This window comes from Crocodylus siamensis, chromosome 4 (assembly GCF_052110815.1).
Source record: "Crocodylus siamensis isolate JL-2025a chromosome 4, ASM5211081v1, whole genome shotgun sequence".
Taxonomy (NCBI): Eukaryota; Metazoa; Chordata; order Crocodylia; family Crocodylidae; genus Crocodylus; species Crocodylus siamensis.
In genome coordinates, this window is record NC_143398.1 from 44,718,300 (window position 1) to 44,740,667 (window position 22,368).

Here is a 22,368-nt window from a genome sequence, read left to right on the forward strand (position 1 = left end):
CATAAGATATCTGTTGTTTGGAAAGAGACAAAGGAGGCGGGATTCTTTAGCATGGGGCACTCCTCAACATGGCTATAAGTAACTGGTCACTTGCCTGGAAAATCATGACCCATACTGTAAGACTTGAGATAAATACAGATGGTAGCATAGGCTGATAACAAGGAAGGGATAAAATCCTCTTTCCAGCTCCAGGGCTTAGTACAAAGAATTTGCATTATAGCCTCATGAGCAGTAATGGGAGCCAACTTCCTGAACACCCTCTGGGCTTAAAGCTGTGCAGTTGCTCCACTGGCCATGCCCTTGGGCCTTCCTCCACGGTCACACTCCTAAATTGCGGTGCACAAGAGGAAGCAGAACCCTCCCTCCCCACTTTAACCTTTGTTGCATGGCCTAGATGAGTCACTTAAGCATTCCCCTATGTGACCCAAACACTACCTGCTTCTCTCTGATGGACTCAAACTGCAGAATGCAAGAAGGAAAGGATTGGGGAAAGATGGTGCCAGGACTTGTACAAAACAGTAAGAGAGGAATAGTCTCAGTCCTATTCTTATCCCACTAGATCATGTACCAGGCTCAACATGCTGGAGGGGCTGGATGGGGCACAAGGGTATAACAATGTGGGGATAGCCAGCAGGCAGCCCCTGTACTGAAGCACCCAAGTGTACCCACCAGGCCCATCAGTGTGTACACATGCATTGCTGTGTACACACACTAAAGAACTCCACCATAGGAGTTATGCCACTAACTTATGGCAGAGTAAATTAGTTTCCTGCAGCCTAATAGGGCTATACATGTAGATGCTGAGATTTTACTGCAGAACTAATTAGGCAGCTCTACAGTAAACGTCTTATGTACATGTGCCCATTAAGTGTGAGATTTACTCCCATATCCTCATCTGTAAATTATTCTTATATGTTTGTGCTATGACTGGAAAGATATGAAAAAAGTCCCCCAGTGGAGAAAGGCTGTACTGAGACAGAATTAAGCCTGAAGGCTGAGGGTATGGATGCTGTTCCTGCAGTGATTGGGTCACTCCACTGAAGAATAGCAAAAAGAAATATACCCCACCTGCAATTAAGCAAACTTCTGAGCTGCTCCTGGAAGTGAATTCCCCACCTGACAGTTATTCACAAGTTCACTTAACAAGACAATCCCTATAGCAACCTATGCTGGAAAAAGATTCTTTTTAAAATGGAAGTATGTAATTCACCTTCAACATACTTTTACATCTAGTAAGACCTTCACAATGTTTTCCAAAGCTGTGCCCGTATATGTAAACATTAGAGCCAAGGGTTTCGTTTGTGCGGGTGCAGGAAAGTTAAATAAATTCCTTCCTACCCTTTTCTCCTGCATTTATTTATTTATTTTTAATAACTCTCCTACCCAGGGAACATGTTTTTCTTATTCACTAGGCATTCATAGAAAGGAATGACACCCTTATGACTAGGGCACTAGCCTGGGACATGGCATATTTGTTTTCAATTCTCAGTTCTGCCACAGATTCCCTGAGGGAACTTGGGGAAGTCACAATCTTCCTGTCTCTTTATATTTTGTCTATAAAATGAGACTAGTATTCCTTTTCTCCCACCCCTTGTCTGCCACACGTGGATTGTAGACTCTTCCAGTAAATATTGTCTCTTAGTTTGTTTGTGCAGGGCCTACTATAATTGAGCCTCAATTACAGCTGTTGACCCCTAGGTACTACTTCAATACATATAAGCTATTACAAGATCTTTTTATTTTTTTTGTGGTTTGTATTTTTATTTGTTCAACATTAATTTTTCAGGAAGACACTGGTGCACAGACACTGGTATCGGGGTCCCCATTTTTGGGCAAATGATTTACCTTGGCCTGCTCCTTGATCTTACCCACCTGGGCCAGTGTCTTACCCTAATGAACAAGGGTTAGCCAAAGAACCACCTCTCAAATCACTGTTAAAATTTAAATACCTGTTAGATAGAGGTGTTCGCTCCATACATCTGATCTGGATGGTGCTGAGTTCTTGTACGCTTCCTTGACGGCTGCCGGTTACATTGGTGTTTGGGATACGGAATGTCTTTTTATGTCGGCGTGAGCAGCAAGTGCTGGTAACCCCTTGTTGAGAAGAGAGAGAAGGACTGTGGCTTGAGGGCCGATTGACTGTGGAAACCTCCATACAGCTTTCTTCATAGGCTTGTTCATCCACAAATTCATGATTCTGGTCCACAGGAATCCAAAATGTGGCAAAAGTGTATGCACAGAAACACAACCACACAAACATAGTATGATTAGCACTGAGAATATTATTCTGATCAACAACCCCTCCCATATCAGGACATGCTTAAAGGATTAATTTAACATGATCAAAGAGTCTGGGAAAGTGAGAGGATGAAGTCTAGATTACAGTTTTCAATCTGTAGCAGCCTGGGCTGAATATATACTAAAACTGTAAATGAAGAGTCAAAATGATCAAACTAGGAAGTTATTGAGTTATCAGCAATACAAAATCATTCACCAGAACGTAAATCCTTATTCAGGTGGTCATAATAGGTATAATCCTAACAATACAAATATAGTGATATTCTGTAGGGTTCTTTTTTTTTATTATACTTCTGTAAATGCTCTAAGTGACATTTGTAAAAGAAAGAAATCCACACTTCTATTTTAAATATAGTAAAATAATGCTGATTTTGATCTTGGTACCAGTATGTGATGCTCCATTGGGTATACATATGAGAAATTATGACTCAAAATGTATTTCAAGATACAGGAATAAATCTACATTTATCAAAAAGTGAGTCAGAAGCTAAAAGAAATACCAAACATTCCATAGAAAACTTATCTTGGCTAAACATCACGGATCAGTTTATTTTAATCAGTTTAGAAAATAAAAATTTAATTTAATAAAATTAGTCTTTATTCATAGGATCTTTACTTAGACAGCAAGGTATAGGCTTATCATGATCAGTGTCACAGAAAATCCACTTAATACCCATTTTTACTTTGATTCATTTTGATTCACTCTGATAAAGATTTCAAATCTGTATTCATAATATTATGATATTCAGTTTCTCACTGTTTCAAGAAGAGTGACTTGATGTCATGGCTTTCAACAAAAGCAACATATATAAAAATGCATGCAGTAGTCTTAAGGTAGCAGCCCAAGACTAAATGGAAACAAAATGCTGTACACCGAGACAATTGCTGTTTTCACATTTGCAGCTGTTGGTGGAAAAACTGTTTAGTTTGAAAATGGTTTGGGAATCATATTCTGGGTTGCCTTAGAGTCTATGCAATTCCAATTACTTCATTACTGTTGGTTCTCAGCATTTTCATTTTCACTTTTAGGCAAACTAATTTTCTTTCCTAAAGAAATGATCTACTAATACAGAATATCATTCAGATACCCAGAAATACTCTGTATATATTCATGGTTTCCCAAAGATATATAGTATAGCTAGAAGAAGATAAGTACACTTGATAATTTATGAGAAAACACAAATAGCCATTTAATTTTGTTACTACTATACTAACATTGCTAAATATTTGCTAAAAATTGAACTGTCTTCTCCAACATGCTACTACTGTTTGCTTTCCTTCAGACCCACTTTGACTCATGGATAATCAGGTGTCATTTCGTGTGGAAGGAAGTAGTGTAATGATTTCAAATGATACAGGGAGGAAAATACTATCCGTGTAACTTGCTGGAAAATTGATTCCAGGGCACACATCATTCATAAACAAGACTTTAAATATGATTACAGCCTGGCTACAGAATGCAGAAAGAGAATTACTTAATAGCCATCTTTAGCTTCTATATAGTGGCTTCCAGTATGTTTGCCAAGAACTCTGTCAGTTTTTTCAAATTGAAAACAATTTTGTGCTCCCTAAAACTATTGCAGAGCAACCAAATAGAATTCAATTAGTGGGCTCTATTGAAGAGAGATGCTGAGCAAACTTTTAATATAGACTGGTAATATTCTGAAATTATAATAATTACTCAATTTAATATTCAATTATACTTGTCAAAAATATCAAAAGTTAAAAAGTCCAGAGTTCTTCTTTGAGTGATTAACTAACCATCTGTATATCAGATAAATAGATATCCTACATAATATACAACTCTTGGCCTTAGAAATACAGTTTTGGAAAGGAAAGAAAGCTATGGACTACAACAGGACACCAAATGCACTTCTTAGAAGAGATGAAAAGAGAGGAAATTGTATTGCAATGGCCTAAAATGCTGGCAATGAGAAGGAGCCTCAAGCCCTTAAATTCCAAAGATGTTTCTTTGCATGAAATTGCCTTTGACTTCTGCTGTAGAGGCTTAAAAGGATTGGGGAATACTTATCAGTAGATGAGGACATACAAAAGAGAGCCTTTCCTCTTACTTTTAGGAAAAGCACAAGCTGGTCATGTGATTCATATAACAGACTGTATATCTGGGATTAGAAAAGTAGAGGTGTGCCAATGTGGGTGAAAAAGCAAGCAAAATTACATGCATATTCTATAAAACATGATCCAGCTTCTACATTTTTGAATAGTCAGCAACATGTTAAAAAAGAAATGGAATATGTTCAAGGTTTCCACCATGAATAATTAGAGGAGATGGGAAAACTTCAGGGTTGGATCTATGTTTCAAAGTCAATGGCAGTCTTTCTATTGACTTGTATGACAGTTCAACCTGGCCTGGAGTTATGGGTAGAGTTTGGAAACGTGTTTGTAAAAAAATCATCTGCAAAGTGATTTCTAAAGCAAATCACCCCAGATGAGTTCTACTACAGTTTGCCTCAAAAGCACTCCAAAGGAATTTACCTGCAATAGAACAGATAACGTGTAGTCACCCTATCTTGTCAAGTGAGCCACTTTTTAATGTTCATAGAAAGCCAGACATTCTGTACTATTTTTCCCTAACACTTACATCAGATACGAACATTAAAAAAGACAGCATGTAAAAAACATAAGCACCTGTGAGATGACACATCAGTATCTAAAAGACAGATAACAACTGGAGCATTTTAATTACAAGGTAATGCTGTGGAAATAAAAATACAAGTTATATACATGTATAATTTTATATTTATTTTAAACAGCTAGACACATCTTAACATGTTGTATTTTGGGGGTCTGGTGGTGAGAGCTCACTAGAAATGTTACTGGAAAGCCAGCAGTTCTTTGACTCGCACACAGAAAAAGCTTGATTCTCCATCACTGTGATTCCGTCACTATGAGGGGCACTAATAACTGTAAGAGTGAAATTTAACAGGAATTGCTGAATTTTGAAATGATGTCACCTGGTGCATGTGCAAAGACAGAAAATCTCTGATTTTTTTTCCTCCTGTAATGCACCTTCATAGATATATAATTTGGAACATAGCCACAGAGATGAACTCAAATCACAAAATTCAAATTACAATTCAGATTTTCAGCGGCTAAAATTTGACTCATCTCTGTCCTTCAACAGTTGTTAAGAAATGGAAAGAACAGCACAGTCCACACTGATGGTCACTACCACAGATTTTGTTAGGGGTAGCTAGTTCTTACAAATTGGAGGTAAACTTATAAATGGTACCTTTGTGGCTGTTGAACAGCTTATTGATAAGCTGGGATCATCCACAACATAAGATAGACCCTACATGGCAATAGGGTCAAAGGAAAAAAAAAAACAAACACAAGGACAAAAGTAGATTATTTTAGTAATCTCCAACACAAAGTCATTAAATATACAACCGTTAAATTCAATATAATTATTCTTCCTGTAGCTAACTTCCTGAGAAATAATAAACAGGAAGTGATGCCAGAAAAGTAATGTTTAATGTCTAATGTTGTAAAACTAGCCAGAATTGGCCAGAATTGGCCAGAATTGTCTATGTGAACAAGACTGAAGCTTGTAACAGTTACGGGATCATAAATTATATCTTAATTTAACAGTCATAATTACTGTGTAGTTTTTTAGATATTACTCAGTAAAAAGAAGACTGAATGTGTGATTATCAGCCTTTGTAACTGCTTGGAAGTGTTTAATCAATACAGATATATATTGTTGTTTATGAATTATCTAGCCAATTCCTAGAAAGGGGTTTGATGCTTGAGCTGAAGCCAAGAAAAAACTCTGTTCCTCTGTACTTTCGTGTAAGGACATTTCAAACTAAGATGCTGAGGGTTTTTCTCTTGCTGTCACTCAATTAAAGTCGTGCTTGCATTGCAGGACATATCCAGCATCTCACAGGATTGATTCTGAGGATCCAATTGTTCAGCCATTCCTTGGGCAAAAGCTTGGATTGACTGAACTGGGAGATTTACATGAGTAAGGAGTGCAAGACTGTACTGCAGAAAAGAGTGTAAATGTGCACATACAAGAATAACTTTGTGTGTTTATAGATATATAAAAAAATCAGATCCTCAGCTGGTGTAAGCTGGGCTTTCCTGAAGTCAGTGTCCTCACACCCAGCAGAGAATCTGACCAAATATTTTGACAAATTATTAGGTATATTGCATGTAAATAAAATATAAAAGTTTAAATATAAACACAATCTATAGTAGCCCTTGATCCTGGTTAATGACTGTAATGTGACTGATCATTAATTAGAAGAAAGAAGCCACTGCAACCCCCCATATTTATATTATAGTTTACGGAAAAACATTGTTTCCTTTTTCTTACCGTGGTTTTTTCCAGACAATGGAGCAGGTGGTGATGCTGTGTTTCAAAGCAAGAGCCGGATTTGCTAACAAAGGCCTGTTCTTCTTCACTGGAGAACTGTTAATACATAGAATTCCGTATTACTCGTATTTGTGAACAAGAAGTCCTTTATCCAAACGTTTGATCAGAACGGAACTGGGCTCTATCCTGCAACACATCTGCAGAGCTTTTATCAGTTGAAAGCATCATAGTGGGCATATCTGCACGTGCATTTATGCTGATTTAAATTTACTGCGCAGTAAATGGGAATAGGCTGGAATCTACACATGCAGGCATTAAAGCTCATTGACACTGTACGTGAACTGACTGACTTGGAACTAAAGTTAGTCCCATGTTAGTCCACACACACAGTGTTACTGTGCAGTAAGGCATCTATATGTATGTTAACATGCAGTAACTTAATCAGGTGTAAATGTGATACCTGTATCATGCAGGTATCAAATTTATGCTCAAGTCAGCATAAGTCGCTATATTTACTGCACAGCATGGACATAAACATGTAGATACGCATGTGTACCATGCAGTAATTTTGGCTACTGCGCAGCAAATGTGCACATGTAGACATAAGTGCACATGCACCCAGTATGACATAATTTAGTCTGGGCAGGATTACTTTTTGGTATAGGCTTCAAAAATATTTTCTCCCCCTTTTTGAAAGTTTGCATGTTAAACATGTTGGCTAGGTACAGACATTCAAAAAGCCCGAGGAAGAATTGATCTAAGTTACACAGTTTTTTTTCTGTAGTTTAGATTGGTGTAACCCGGTCTAATATTTGCACCTCTCCCCCACCAAAGGGCAAATATGTGTTCTGTTCGTTACTGTTTTTAAACCAGTCGGTGTGTGCCAAACTTTTGTTCTGTTGCAAGTATAGACCATTTTCTGATCACTTATACCAGTAAAACTAATGCCTGTACCAGTAAAACTAATGCCTGTACCTGGCCTTTATGCATTGTTGTGAAGCATACTGTACTTCCACAGTTAGTTAAACTATATAGTTAAAGTGTGTGTGTGTGTAATAATATATAACTAATACATATGTTAAAATATATAGTTAACTAGTACAAGCTGCAGATGCAAACATCATGTAAGGTCGTGAATGTAAAATCAGCACATATTTAAAACTGTAATATATCTAACTGACAGTAAAAGAATTTTCCCCAGGCATGTGCCTTTTTTGAAAAGAAATTACACATAGCTTGCTCGTTTCCTCTTGGGGGTTGCTTCATAATGCGAAGAATTTGTGGTATTACACTTCACACAAAAAAAATCATGTCACTCTTCCCAAGCCGCTGAGGTTAGAAAGCATACAGCAAACAATATAGGCATTTACAAGGTTTACGTGGAAAATATCCATTGAATTTTATTAATCATTTTAATAATTATTCAATAGAGGGAAGTAAACTGAACTTGGATAAATATGGGGATATGTCAAGGTTAGCATTGGACATGAAGGTGGATGCAAGCAGTCCTAGATTATGGGAGGTATGAAATCCATCTTGGAATGTAGTTACCCTGGCCTTGTTAAAATGGTGTTTCTCAGGTAGGTCTGTCCCATAAAGACTGCACCTTTTCTCTGGTTTATTTCAGGGTTCATACAAGTGTTCAAATGAACTGGTCTAAGGTTCATGGTTTAGTCTGAGTAGCCTAAACCCCTATTGATAGAGCACCATGCAAGCATTCAGGGGAGGAAGCATGCAGGGAGTTTGTGCTGGTGAAAGTCTACCAGAAATTGCTGAGAGCAACTGAACATGCAAGCCAACCCTGATCTGGTTGGCTGCCACTGGAAACACTGTCCTTCCAGGGAACTTCTGCCCATAGTAACTCTTTCCTTCTTCCCTCTGTATTTTGTGGCTCCCAGGGAGAGACCCTGAGCGTGAGCCCTCTTTTGTTACTTGCAAGTGCATCATTTTCTCTGCTCTCATCCTGCTATGGATCCCTGTCACTTGCACATAATTCTTCTTGTTTCCCTGTGCAACTCTTACTGGAGGCTGTAACACAGGACATGTGTCAGTGTACAGATAACCTGGGAGATGATCATGCTGGCATACATCTTTTAGCTTAGAACAAGGCACCTAGTTCCTACATGGGGCCTCTTACTGTACTCTAAGTCTATGGCCACTAAGTGCCCTGGAATTGGCCAACTACTTCCACCTGGCTGACAAAACCAAGGCCTTCCCTAGATGCCACTGACTCTGGGGTGCAATGGCAGCACCTCCAGACCACTGAATGGTGATTTGGGGACAGCAACAACTAGTGGGAGCATATCATCCTGGGCATCTGGGATGATGAACAGGGGCTGCAGAACTTCATGGACATCATTGCTGAGCTGCCCCCCGCCCCCCCCCCCACACACACACTGAGTGGCCGGACATCAGCCTAAGCCCATCCCTGACTCCAAGAAAGCACGTCGCCATCACCATCTGGAAGCTCACCACCCCTGACAATCTATGCTACATCACCAACCAGTTTGGCATGGGCAAGACTGTGGCCAAAATGATGGTCTGGGTGGTGTGTGGGGTCATCTAGGACATCTTGGCAAACAGCTTCATCTACCTTGTCAGCCTTCAGGAGGTAATTTCTGGCTTCTGCCCTGATGGGCTTTTCCAGCTGTGCCTGCCCCAAGGTGATTTGGAGTTCATCAATTGCAAGGGGAGTTTTGTCATGTTGCAGTGCATCATCAGCCACTATGGCCACTTCACCTGCATTTTTGCCAGCTGAGTGGGCAGTTCCCACAATGTCACCCCCCTCTAGATGGTGAAGAGTAGATACCACACCTCCAGGACCCCCAGCAGCAAGTTTGATGCAGTTCTCATCTGACCTCTCATCACTGGGGACCTGGCCTATGCCCTCCTTCCCTTGCTCATGAAGTCTTGTACAGTGAACCTATACCACGAACAAGAACTCTTTCACTGCTGCCTCAGCAGGTATAGCATAAGAATATAAGAACTGCCATTTACTGGGTCAGACCATAGGCCAACTTGACAAGTATCTTTTGGCACACAGTGGCAGAGAATGGATGCTAAAAGGGAGAGTGAACTGGGTATAACCAGGGTTTTTTCCACTGTTGCTGTCACTTGCAGCCTCCAGCATTTAAGGGCTAGAAGCTCTGATTCAGAGGCTGAGTCCCTAACTCCCATGCCCAATAACTATTGATGCCCCTTTCATCCAAGAATCTGCCCAAGCCCTTTTTGCATCTTGCTAAACTGTCAGCCTTCACAACATCTGGTGGCAATGAGTTCCACACATCAGCAACCTCAAGGCAAGCTGGAGGGATCTGAGCATGTGCTTCAACATGGCTACTGTTTTTTTCAACATGGAGGATCTGTTTTTTTTCAACACGGTACATACCTGCCATTCCTTAATGCCACTGCTTGTGTCCTGCACAATATCTGTAAGGCTAGGCAGGAAGTCTTAAGCAAGGCTTAGGCAGAGGAGGCACAGCATGCCAACAAAACCCAGTGCACCAAGACAGTGCAGAACTCAGGGGCAAGCTATAGTGTGCCTTTCCCAGAACATGCATTCCTAAGACAGGCTAACTGGCAGAGAGTCCAGGTCAGGGAAACTCTGATGGATTATCTCCCAGGCCACCCAGATGGGAGGTGGTCCCTGGAGGATTAGGGCTTGAGGGCCTTTGGAGGTGAGAAGCCCCAAGCCACTGAGCCTCAGCCTTGGGAAGTGGGTTCTAGACCACCAGAGGGGTGCTATGTGTCCTCGCAAGAATAGAGGGAGGAGGGGGGAATATGCTTTCCTTGAAGGGACTGGGGCTTCAAGGGATCTTGACCATTCATTACAGTGACTGCTCCTGCTATGAGAGTCAGAGCTGCTTTCCAGCCACAGACTTTGCAATGTCATTAAGGACTAAACAGCCAAATGATACCTGCAAACCTCACCAGGATTCTGACCTTGGAACAACCTTGCTTTAGCACAGTCCAGCTGTGTTTGCTTTCTCTTGTGGAACTTCTGTTTCCTCCACAGCGAAGGAGGTAGGGATAACCCTTTCTGGCCCCTGACTTACAACAGTTCTTATCACTTTGTCTTTTCACATGTCCCTGACTTGACCTTTCTATATGTCACCTGTTTCTGTAGTATGGCATGGCGGGTGTAGAACACTAACACCCACTACTGCCCATAGTCTTTCCCTGTGCTGAATAAATAAACTCTTTCGGTCATCTTTTCAGGGCACGGTGGGGGATGCAGGATCCTTCAGTCATCTGCCTTCTATGAGGGTGCTTGGAACAGCTGTGTAATTAGGGTTTGGCCGGGGAACAACAGGGAGCAGAATTCACAAGAAGGTAAATGGAGGAGGTGGCCTTGGTTCCCACCAAGGTGGAAGGGGAGACAGGGTAGAAGGGGTGTTGATGTTGTCCCAGTGTTGGGGGTGTGATTTGCCAGCTCTTCTCAGTGAATAAAAATGGCCTTGAGGGTGATGTGACTAAGCTGGATTTGTTTTCAAATTTGTTCAGGGATGGGTTGCAAAATGTTCAAGGATGTGGGCTGGACATCTCAGGTCACTGACAGAGAAAATGGGGGAGCAGTGCTGCAATCTGGCCAGCGTGGAATGAATGGTTAAGCAATTAACTCCCTGGGCCAGTTGCTTTGTCCAGAGAGGGTGGAAACATAATACCGTCTCCCACTCTCTCTAGCCACACGCCAGATATTCTCTTCAGGGCTTTGGCCGACAGCAGGATGGTTGGTGGTTCTGACCACGAGGATACTCAGTAGTGGCCATGTGCCACAATGGGATAGGAGGGAGGATGGCTACAGCTGGTGGGGCCCCATTGACTTGCTACCACCTTGCTCTCATCAATGGATATTGATGATACTCTGTCCCTGCCCCAAGGGGGCACTCTGTCCCTGCCCTCTTCACTCAGGTCCCTGCCACAAGGGGACACTCTGTCCCTGTCCTCTTCACTCATGTCCCCATCATGTCTGTGCAGTGCAGTATTAATCCTGCACCTCCCTGGGCAGCAGGTTCTGCCTCAGCACCATCAGGATCAGTACTGGGATTGGGAGGAGAGGTGGGTGCTGTTTGTGTCCCCACACAACTAAGCATGGGAGGGGGTGCTCTTTGGTTCCCTGCACCGTAACCAGGAGGCCTGGCATTCAGTCTCTGCATCAGTAGCAGGGACCCTGGGGCACTGTTAGAGGAAAGGGACCAGAACACCTTTGACCCTGACATGGGAAATGGTGTCTCTGGGCACATAACTTCCTCTACATTCAGTGATCTGTTGGGGACAAGGTGCTTGTCCCAAGGTCACCTGAGATGTGATTGGCACAGCATTGGTGTTCATGTCCTATGTTTTGATCACTGTGCTGTCAGAGCTGTTGCCTGGGTTCTGCCTTGGTGCCCATTGCCCTGCCATTGAGGAACAGGTTGAGGGAGGAGCTGAGGTCCAGCTTCAGGTGCAGTGCATCTCCTGGTTCCCCTGTGTTTGCTGGGGAGATGCTGCTGTGCATCCAGTCCCACCCTGCACTGTCTGCTGCAGGTCTCCTTTCACCAGCTGCAACTCCTTTCCAGTGGTAGTATAGGTGTGCAGACAGCCCTATCTCTTGTGAGGATGCAGGATAGCTCCTTATGGAAGAGCATGGTGCCCCCTGCCTCCAGGGGTCTGATTGGTGTGAGTCTACTCGAAGCTGGTCACCACCCATTTGGTTTTGACCCTGCACTGTGACCAGTTCTGGTCATGTCCCCATGCTCTCAGCTCTGTGGCAATCTGCTTGTAAACCTCCTTGCTGCAGTGCATGCTGTGGAGCTGCTCCTGGGTCTCCTCCTCACCCCCAAAGGCAATGAGATCCCCCATTTCCTCATTGGTACAGTTCTGCCCTTGGCTGTAGGTAAGGGAGAAAGATGGGGTAGGCTGTGCCATGGACTTTGGTGGTACCCCTGGGATCTGGGTGTCTGTGGGTGGGTCTGGATATTACAGGATGAGAGAGGATCTGGCTGAGATCCTGGATGTAGGTTGGGGTGGGTTGTTGTGGGTCTTGGCACATGGCTTCCTCTGACCTCAAATGGTTCGGGCCCCAGTGACTTTCCACTCCAAAGTGATTGGAGTATAGCTGGCCATGTCTCCTCAAACCCCAACTTTTGAGGGGCATCCACTTGCTGCCAACAACTCTGCTAGCAATACCCACTATGCCTTGAGCTAACGTGACTCAGGTATTTGTTGGCAATGGTCAGGCTGGCCAGACTCCCCACAAGCCCTGAATTTGGCAGGGTCACCTTTCCATACATGTCTATCTGCCCCTTACCCTGGATATGAAATGCCAGAACTGGTTCATATGTGGAAGTGGGTCCATGCTGGGGCCTGTGCCATGGGGTGTTCAGGTGTACATTTTCATTTCTGGAATTTGGGGTCTGTGTCATAGTCATAGGGTCCTGGGTTTATGGTTCTGTGCTTAAATCTTGTTGTTTTTTTGGTCTGTGTGTTTGGTTCTGCATGTGGATCCTAGGGTGCTTTTTTCTGTTTACATCTTCTAAGAGGCCTTGAGGCCAGGTCCAGAGCACACTTAACACAGATATACAGGACTGGCAACTCTACAGAAAGCTCTTGCAGCTACCAATCATTATGGATTTGTTAGACAATCATTGGTTAAAAACAATAACTCTGGCAGCCATGACTGGTACTCAGGACTCTCCACTCCTAGGGAGGTCTGTAAACACTAGGCTCAAGAGACAAGCCACCTCTTATCTGCCATCTCTCTGCCCCCATGTCTTTGTTGCTCATGCGTGTCCTATGGGCAAGATTTAACAAGAAAGTGCGGAATATACTCACATAGTCTATTTTATAGGTCAGTGGTGAAAGGACTACCTTAGGAAGTGGGAGATGTGGGTTCGAGTCCTCTCAGGGTTGCAGGGGGGTCTAAATCCAGGTCTTCCATTTACTGGAGGAGTGCTCTTGAAAAAAAGGTGGGTGCTATTGCCCATAAGCAGAGGTGAATTCTGTCAGTGTGTGTCAGTGGCAGGTGTGCTTGGAACAGGGCTAACAGATTGGGTCCCTCTGTGGACTTAGGGGCTTCTCCAGACTGCTTACACTGGAGTTAGGTGCCCATCTAATGAAACTGTATTGCTTCTAAGCAAGGCCAGAAATCAAGTCTAGGCACCCGAGGTATTCTGCAGTCTAAAATGGGGGTACCTCACAAATCTTAGTGCTCATTGAGTTTTGTGGCTTGTGGAGAACTGCCAAACTGGATCTCTTTTTGGAATTTAGATGCCTGAATACCACCTCAAATTCTGCTTAAGTTCTGTTACACATTTACAGTATCCAATCGGCTTGGGCTCTGAGTCCCTTATTGGATCTAGTAAAAGTTTAGGAAATGTTTGAACCCAGGGGTTTTGTCCAGCATTTTTCCTCAGTATGTTACAGAGAGTCACAAATCTTGTAATCTTCCTCAGGCAATAATAATTGTTCAATTTATCCTTCCTTAATCTATTTCTAAGGGTAATATTACTTACGGAGTGAGATTGGCTTTTCTTGATGACATATAGAATATACTACTGCTACACTGTTATTAAGCAGATATTCTGGAGGTGGAGTACATAAATACATTACCTGCTGCAGCTGGTTACTCAGTAAGCCATTTCGTTTGCTCTGCATGTAAGCATTAGCACTCCCACTCTTTGCTGCACGAATTCTGGCAAGCCTGGCTTTCTACATAAAGGAAACAAAAGAAAGAAACAGTGCCATTTCTGTTTGTATTCATTATTCTATTTATACAAACAGCTAATTGGAGTCAGCCATTTATGAATACTAATGTCATAATTACCAAAGGGTTGCTTTACACTGGTCATTCAGGTGCAGCAAATCAAGAAAATTTTCCCATTTAAAATGCAAATTATCTGGAAGTTTTTGTTTGTTTGCATGCATTAACTAAGAAGAATGATTCTGGAGAAGTGGCTATACATATTTTTGCAACATTAGCAAGTTATTTTCCCATTTACTGTGCCTGTGTTTATGTAATTTCTTCTGCCTTATGGTTCAGAAATATTGCTTCTATCTCAGTTTACTCCAATCCTGTGCCTTAAGTTAAAAGTTCCTTGAAAGGAAGGGCAATGATCCAAGAGAACATGACATTTCAACTGCTGTGAGCCATCAAGTGCCTCCACGGTTCCTCAGATCATTCTAATTTTCAGAAAACTATGTGTAACAGAAGGATATAGAAAGATGTCATTATGAATAGCTGTTAAATTCCTATGTCCTTGCTAGTGCTTTTCTGCTCGCTGTAAAGAGTCTGACATATCTTGTGACATTAAGGATACTTAATATGGATCACCATTTGTCCTAATCTTATGAATTTAAAATGCAAACGGCTGAGAGGGGGAGATAGAGCTATGTGAGATTATCTCATGTTTGTGCAGGTAGGTTGCATCACATTAATGGAGGGTCTGTGAAAGGAGGACAGTGGAAAGAAAACAGTAGGGAAGCTCAAAAAAATTTCAGTTAAAATTGCCATTTTAAGTTACTGCAGACTGAACAATGGGAAGCCAATGTTGCAGATGAAACCTGGTATTTAAAGAAAAGACTCTTCAAACCAGTAACACAGAAAACAAACAGCAGAGTATCTTTCATTTTGTTGGCTTTTTGGAGAGTGTGGAGTCTTGGCTATTATTCTGCAGCAATTTTTATGCCTAGTTCTTTGCATATGTCAGAGAAAGAGAGTTTGAGATTTGCTTAGATTTCTGGTTCCTAAGGCCAAGAATCAAACAATGACAGCAGCCTAACTGAGGGGGGCAACCAGGGTAGTGGCCCTGGACACCCCTTTGTTGGGGGTGTTGAGATGAAACAAAAGCATCTATTGTTGCAGAGGCAGCTGGTTGCATTTCTACAAGCGGTACGGTAGGAGCTGGCGCTGCCCCACACACCCTGGGTATAGCGCTGCCCCACACACCCTGGAGCTGCACTGCTACACCTTTAAGCAATGGTTTAAAATTAGATTAAAATAAGCAATCTTGAATTACTGCAGTAGAACCCAGAATGATGAACCTTGAGAATCAAGTGTGAAGTTCTGGTTCAATGCATTAAGGATTTTCAGTTTTAGCAATTAGTGAAGGGAAATTTTCAGAAAACAGGGAGAGAAATCTCTGTCCCTTTTTTCTCATATGGCATTATTGAATAAAGCCACTGTCTCCCTCCTATTGGCGTGACATGACGGAGTCCTTGAAGAATCATCGCAGAAGGAAGTAGCAGGATCAGTACATGCTTGACCCTCTCCCAATCTAGTTAATCATGATTTGGTTTTGAAGGACAAAAAAATATGTTTTTCTGCATGTTTAGTGTCATGGTTGTAAAAATAGGGACTATTCTCTGCAGCAAAGCAAAGCAAAGCAAGCCAATCCATGAGGCAAACTGAAAAGAACTATGGAGGCGATCTGCTTTATAGTACATGGCATGGACCTGCAGGTTCAGAGACTTTTTCTGCCGCTGCTACAATTGTTCCAAAAGTAAATCAGACTACGTGGAGCATGCAAGCATCACTAATAGCCAGATCCCAACTGACCTTAAAAGTAAGCCCTGGGAGCACTGCTGAGAAATAAACCCCAGCGCAGGCTGCAGCACCTGCTCCACATGTGCCCAGAGTAGACAGCATAGAGTAGGCAGTGCAGACAGTTTCCAAGTGGGCTTGGGTGCCACAGACTGGCCTGTAGTGTACACTGCAGCCCCATGTTCAGGTTCTCCCCAGACAGGAAATGTATCTGTGGCCTAGTGAAGAGGACACTTCCCCTGCAAATGGGGGGAGTGCAATTTTTCCATCTTGGGCCTACCGCCAGTACCATTTATACATTTTACATCAGGCAGTCACTAGTTACAATACAAAAATACTTCTGGCACCCCAGGACAGAACCTAGGATTTCACCTTTCCAGGGACCGCTGTATCCACTAGGCTACAAAGTGACACTTCCACTTGCTTACTCTTTTCCCTTTGACCCCATGAATCTTGTACACTTGGCTGCACAGTGACCCAAATTCAACAGGAGGGAACTTGTTGAAAACCCAGTCCATCAGTAAGGGCAACCCCTAGAGAGTCACAGGTCTGAGTATGAGTCCTGTCAGGGTGTGATGGGGCAAGAACAGGCAGTCACTTAGTTGTGAGCCTAAGGAATAAAGAACCAAGTCAAGAGTTTAGGTCATTAATGGATAGATGGATGGGTGAGGGGGGCATGAGACCTGAATCTCTCTAGTAGGGGAGCCCCAGAATGGAGCAGGCTCCCTTAGGGACTTCATACTCCTCATACTCCTGCTTCCCTTCTTCCCATGACCTTCTGGCTTTAGCTCCAGCAGGAGAGCAGCATGGTGGTGCAAGAACATGAGTGAGTGAATTAAGGGCAATCTGGGAAATATAGTTCTGTTGAACAGCAGCAGGTCAGGGATAGAAGCTGCTGCTGGGAGGAGATGCCATCCCAATTTTTCGCTTCAGAAAATGGGTGGCTTTTTGGTAGTTTGGCATTAGTGTCAGTGACAAAGCAATAGGGTGACATCTCCGCTCAGGGGCAGCGAGCTCTAGTTGCTCCTGTGCTGCTGGCCACTGCTAGATCCTCCAGAGCCATGGCCTGCAAAGAAACTCTGGAGGAGTCCTGGCAAATTACAGCTCTGGTTCAGGCCCTCCAAGCACTGCTTTAGACTGCAAGCTTACATGGGAGTGAGGTACCTACAGTAGCTCAAGTCAAGATTTCTATGGGTTTTTTTCAGAGCCAAACAGGAACACATAAGTAGTTCTGTGGCTGACAAATAGGATCAATTAGACTCATTCTTTGTGGCTTAGGTGCCTAAATGCCACCTAAGTCCTTATTATATACCTTAGAGGTTTGTTAGGATCTGGCCTCACATCATAAATTTCTTAGGATGTATGACTGGGCATTTCCGACCTATGAGTTAAGAAAGGATTATGATGCCCCTTTCATTAGGGGAACATTCACAAGGTCATAGAATTTAAGTAATTTTCACAAGTAGAGTGGTCATTTGGGAGGCACTGGTGCTAAGGTGCACAATTACCAGCCCTGTGATCATCTGTTTGAGGCTGTAGCAGAAGCATTCATGGCTCTATCAGATTCCAAAGAATCTGCAAATTCTGCTAAATACCTTGTCATGACATGGACTCAGGAAGAAGATAACATGATTTAATAACATGCCTGTGATAAAAACCAGAACCCAGGTATCCTGACTTCCATTTTGGTGTTCTAACCTCCAGAAAATGCTCCTTGCAATGGATTAGCGACAAGCCCTTTGTGGGGAATAGTAGCCTTTTTATTACTTGCACCACATTTTGAATCTAAATGTGTAATACACCTTTCCCCCAGCCTCCCCAGAAAGGAATTACTAAAGTCTCATGCCAGCAAAAGGATTGTAAGTGCTGTACACTATGCAAGGACTTCCCATGAAGTAGGCTGGAATTGTGGGGTGAGAGCATGGACAGAATTCCTTCTGTAAGTTTACAGAACTAGTTCAGATGAAATCCTAAATAAAATCTTAGATCTTATTTCCTCCACACATGTGTCTTTGTAAAAAGAAGAAAAAAATCCTATTAAAAAAATAAAGAAAGCAGAAAAAAGATGGGAAATTACATACACATTTTTATAGGTCTTGCCCCCTTAAGATAGTATAGGTATATTCAGATGTACTTATGGGTATATAGACCATGACAAGAGAATCTCCACTTAAAGTAACTCTCATCTACTGTGTGTCACTGGTGATTGAGAGAAAGACTTTAAATGCCAAGGCTTCTGTTCTATCAGTTTATTGCAATGTACTTTGAGGGAATTGCTTGTATAGAGCACTCTAACATGAAAACATCTTCAAAAACAAATACAGTCTTTTGATTCAACCTTTGATTGAGGAGGCCAAAATAGAGAAAGCAATCCTTTATCTGTGTTCCATCTCTGCCAGGGCAATTGACTACCCGCTCAATCTTCCTGGGACACATGAAACAACATATATCTTGGTTGGCGACCAGTGTTTGAGAACCTAACAGAGGTTGGGTTAACAAGTACAAGACTTGAACAATGAAAAGCTGAGCACAGCAGTACACAGCATGTATTCTGAATGATCAAGACAAAGAGGCGAGGGTTACATGAATGAATGGATCACAGAAATGGGATCCCATGAGGCAGTTTACTACAAAATGTGGAGGCCTCAAAAACATGCCTGAAAAGCCAGTCAATTCACAGAAAAGAAAGAACTGTCTGCTTTTCATACTTCCCCAGTCTTAGGACACTGTGAAGATACCTCTGCAGCCCAACACGTTTTTTGGTGGGAGAAACAGTGGCAAGGCTTTGTTCAACTGTAGCCTTAAGCGGGAGTTGTATCCAGTAAATACTTCTGGTTGCTCTATTAATTACTCCTGCTACTTGTTGTTAAAATTATCAATGCACTGCTGATAACATAGTGTGGAAGTTTAGAAGTGATGTTCAGAGTCACCTGCATTTGATAGAATTCACTGGCACAATTTAACATAAATTAGTTTTTTTGAGTGAGGCAGTGGCATAATGGTGTGGCAGGCCACCTGGGGCACCTGTCACACATGGGCAGCAGTGACTTCTCATGCTGCTGCTTCTTCTGCCACAATTGTGTTGATGTGGTGGTAGCCATTTCTTCCCATCCCTCCCAAGTTAGTGCCGGGGCAGCTGTCCCGGTTGCCCTGTCCTAGTTACACCACTAAGTGAGGTACCATGAAGAGAACGGTCACTCTTGTATGTCACCAGAGTGAAAGAAGCTGTATTTCTTCCTGTTAGCACCTGGCATCTGGGTGCTTATTCAGGTACAGCAGAGAAGACTTCACTCATGCCACTTTCAGTCAATTCAAAGCCTTTCTAAACTCTCTCCTTTTGTGGATCAAAATGTGGGAAAACCAAGAGAGAAAATGAAGCTCTCTGGCAGTAGGGCATAGGACCTTAGAAACAGGACTGAAGGGGTCTCTGGGACCACCACTGTGCCCTGAAGATTTTCCACTCTTCCTCCAGTGAGGAGTGCTGACATTTTGTGAAAGCAGCTGCAGCAATGGAAGAACATGGAGAGTTTTGCAGTTGCTAAAACAAGGACAAAATAGCAAAATTTTGGAAGTTCTTTTGCCCACCCAATACCATTCTGCTGTAATCTTCCATCTGAATCCTTCTAGCAAATGGACCATCAGCTGAGCTCAGATCCCTATGATGTGAAGTTTGTTTTGACACTGTTATGATAGTGATCAATCACATTTCTCTCTGAAATATTTTTACTTTTCTTCTACCTTTGATTTTACTACTTGTAGACTAGTCCCTGAGGGCATTTTTACACATGCTCCAGGGGTGTGGTGTGGTGTGGTGTGCTTTAATCAGAGTGGCTCCAAGAGCTGTTCTAATTAAAGGGCCCACAGCATCTTGTGTATCGGCTTCCCTGTGCTTCAAAATGTTGGAGGGGGTGCTTTAACTAAAACACATTGAACAAGTTTTAGTTAAAGTGCTCCTGCCACCATTTTGAAGCACAGGGATGCTGATACACATGACATGGAGCTGGCTGGAGCATGCTAATTAGCACATTACAGCAGACTTGATTCATTGAGTCTGTTCCAACATGTTGTAATTACAGTGTATTGGAGCAGCAGCAGCCTCCCCGCAGCCTCCCCGCATGCCTACATATTCTACAAATTGTGAGATGCAGCACCAGCACAAAACTTAATAATATGAATGTTATTTCATGATGTGAATCCCAGCACATGGAAGCGTCTTAAATTTCACCAGAAATTTGGTCTATCAGATTTAGAGCGAGAGAGAGAGTGTGAGAGAACAAGAGAGAGAGAGAGAGAGAGAGAGATTTCATTCATTTTAATAAGACTTTAATAGCATTAATATCCATTGTACTGGCCACCATATTTACTATCTTTCTATCTGCCTTTAAAGTCTGTAGTACAGAGTCTTGAATCTTCATGATCTTTTAATGTACAGATAGAAGTGTCTTAGTATATTTTTGTGGACTCAAGATTAATCAAATGACCTGAATTCTCGGTTCTACTAAGCCCCCTTTACGTTGTCCTGGGGCTTTAAAGTGTGCCCAAGGGTAAACCACACCAAATGTAATTTTCTTTATTAATTTCAAATTATTGCAAATATTTCATATTAGATTAATGATAATGTAGATTATGCAAACAGTATAGAAAAATTTCCTTCTTACTTTCTTCCATTTGTAGATCTGGAAATGAAGATCATAAGAGCCTTACCATTTTATTTTTTTATAATCTTTTTAATAGAACTTGTAAATAACATGGTAAGAATTAACCTGAAGAAGAATGCTTTGCCTTCCCAAGCTTGGCTAACTTTATCTCAACTATGCAGTTGGTCCAATAAAAAATATTACCCCAAAAAATCTTTGCCTCTTGAATAATTCCTGTACCAGCACAGTTACAATGACACTCAAATGCTACCATGTCAAGAATTAAGACATTTCTGAGTGCATTAATTCCGTATCCACTAATTGTAAATATTACCTATTTCATTTGAGAGATGGAGGTTCTATTAATTATTCCTCTTAAAGCACAAGTTTATATGCTTTTGGGCTGCATTAAAAAAAATCTGCAGGTTAAATACTTATAACCCCACTGAAGTTAAAACCCATTTACTTTTTAAAATCTTGTATTAGCCAGCATGGTGCCCTATTACAAATGCTCTGCCCTGACTTGCTAGATGCCATTAAGAAGTTGTTGCACTTTATCCTAGAGCTAGTTGTATTTCAGGAATAGCTAAAGCTATTAATAAATTGACAAGCAGATACAGCATGCAAAATCAGTAAGTAAAATAGATCACCCAGTCTTCAGGATAAATTATACTATATAAATAAAAGACCCAGACTTAATTTTGATGTAAATCAATTCTTTGGGTTGCTGGTTGCTAGACATTTTATTACAGCATCATGCAAAGCTTCTGAGAAAGTGTTTGTGCAAGTTGGCAATTATGGATTTCTCTGGCCATTTAGGAATCAGTATTGATAGACTCTGCAGGAGCTACATTCAGGTTTCACTGGCTGAGAGGCAGTAAACATATCACAGGGTTTTTATGGATACAAAAAAGGGATAGAATACAGGGAACATTTAGGGAAGAACATCATGTTCACCAAAAAGAGAACATTACTTAGTAGCTCAGCTCTCAACCCATGATACTCAGGATCAGGTGTATCCATGTGTCGCAGAGCACGCAAGTGCCCTGCTCCTTAGAGCAGAAACAGCTAGGGAGAGAGAGCCCTAGCAGTGAGTGGGGAGCCTAGCTGCTAGTTACCAGGGCAGCCAGAGTAGTAAGAAAGAGGCACAGGTGCTGGTTGCTGGGACAAGTGCTATGGGTCAGCTGACTGGAAGGAGGCAGGGCCTGACCTATATATAAACCTAGGCTGAGGCTAGAGAGGGAGAACTCTGCCGGCAGCCATAGGGGTGGGATCTCTGTTGGAGTGAGAAAAGGAAAAGGCCAGGCTGCATGGGCAGTTGTTAAGGTGAGACAGGGAGACACCCTGTGACAGGCGTGAATGTGGTTATAGCTGGATGGCTTAGTTAATGTTGTAGCCAAGGGGCTTGAGTTTGTGTTGATGGTTTACTGTTTACAACTGGAGGACTGGGTGAGGCTATTAGGGGTTGGAGGAGGCCTCATAGGTGCTCCACGGTAGCATGGAGACCCTGGTGCCAGAGGGGGTGCAGCATTTGGGGGTGCACCGACCCCAGCCCTGAGAAGGGGAGCAGA

At 42.3% G+C, this 22,368-nt stretch overlaps 1 protein-coding gene across 2 annotated transcripts in view; it reads right to left on the reverse strand.

Moving 5' to 3' along the window:
• KCND2 (potassium voltage-gated channel subfamily D member 2) overlaps positions 1 to 22,368 on the reverse strand; it is a 501,119-nt gene that overhangs the window by 4,640 nt on the left and 474,111 nt on the right. The window contains exons 4-7 of one of the 2 annotated variants that reach the window (XM_090042213.1): positions 14,231 to 14,329; positions 6,641 to 6,736; positions 5,552 to 5,611; positions 1,950 to 2,197 (exon numbers count right to left, since the gene is read on the reverse strand). In XM_090042213.1, the coding sequence (XP_089898339.1) occupies positions 1,950 to 2,197; positions 5,552 to 5,611; positions 6,641 to 6,736; positions 14,231 to 14,329 (503 nt within the window). The remainder of the gene's footprint in view (positions 1 to 1,949; positions 2,198 to 5,551; positions 5,612 to 6,640; positions 6,737 to 14,230; positions 14,330 to 22,368) is intronic. The other variant, XM_090042214.1, reaches the window with a different exon arrangement.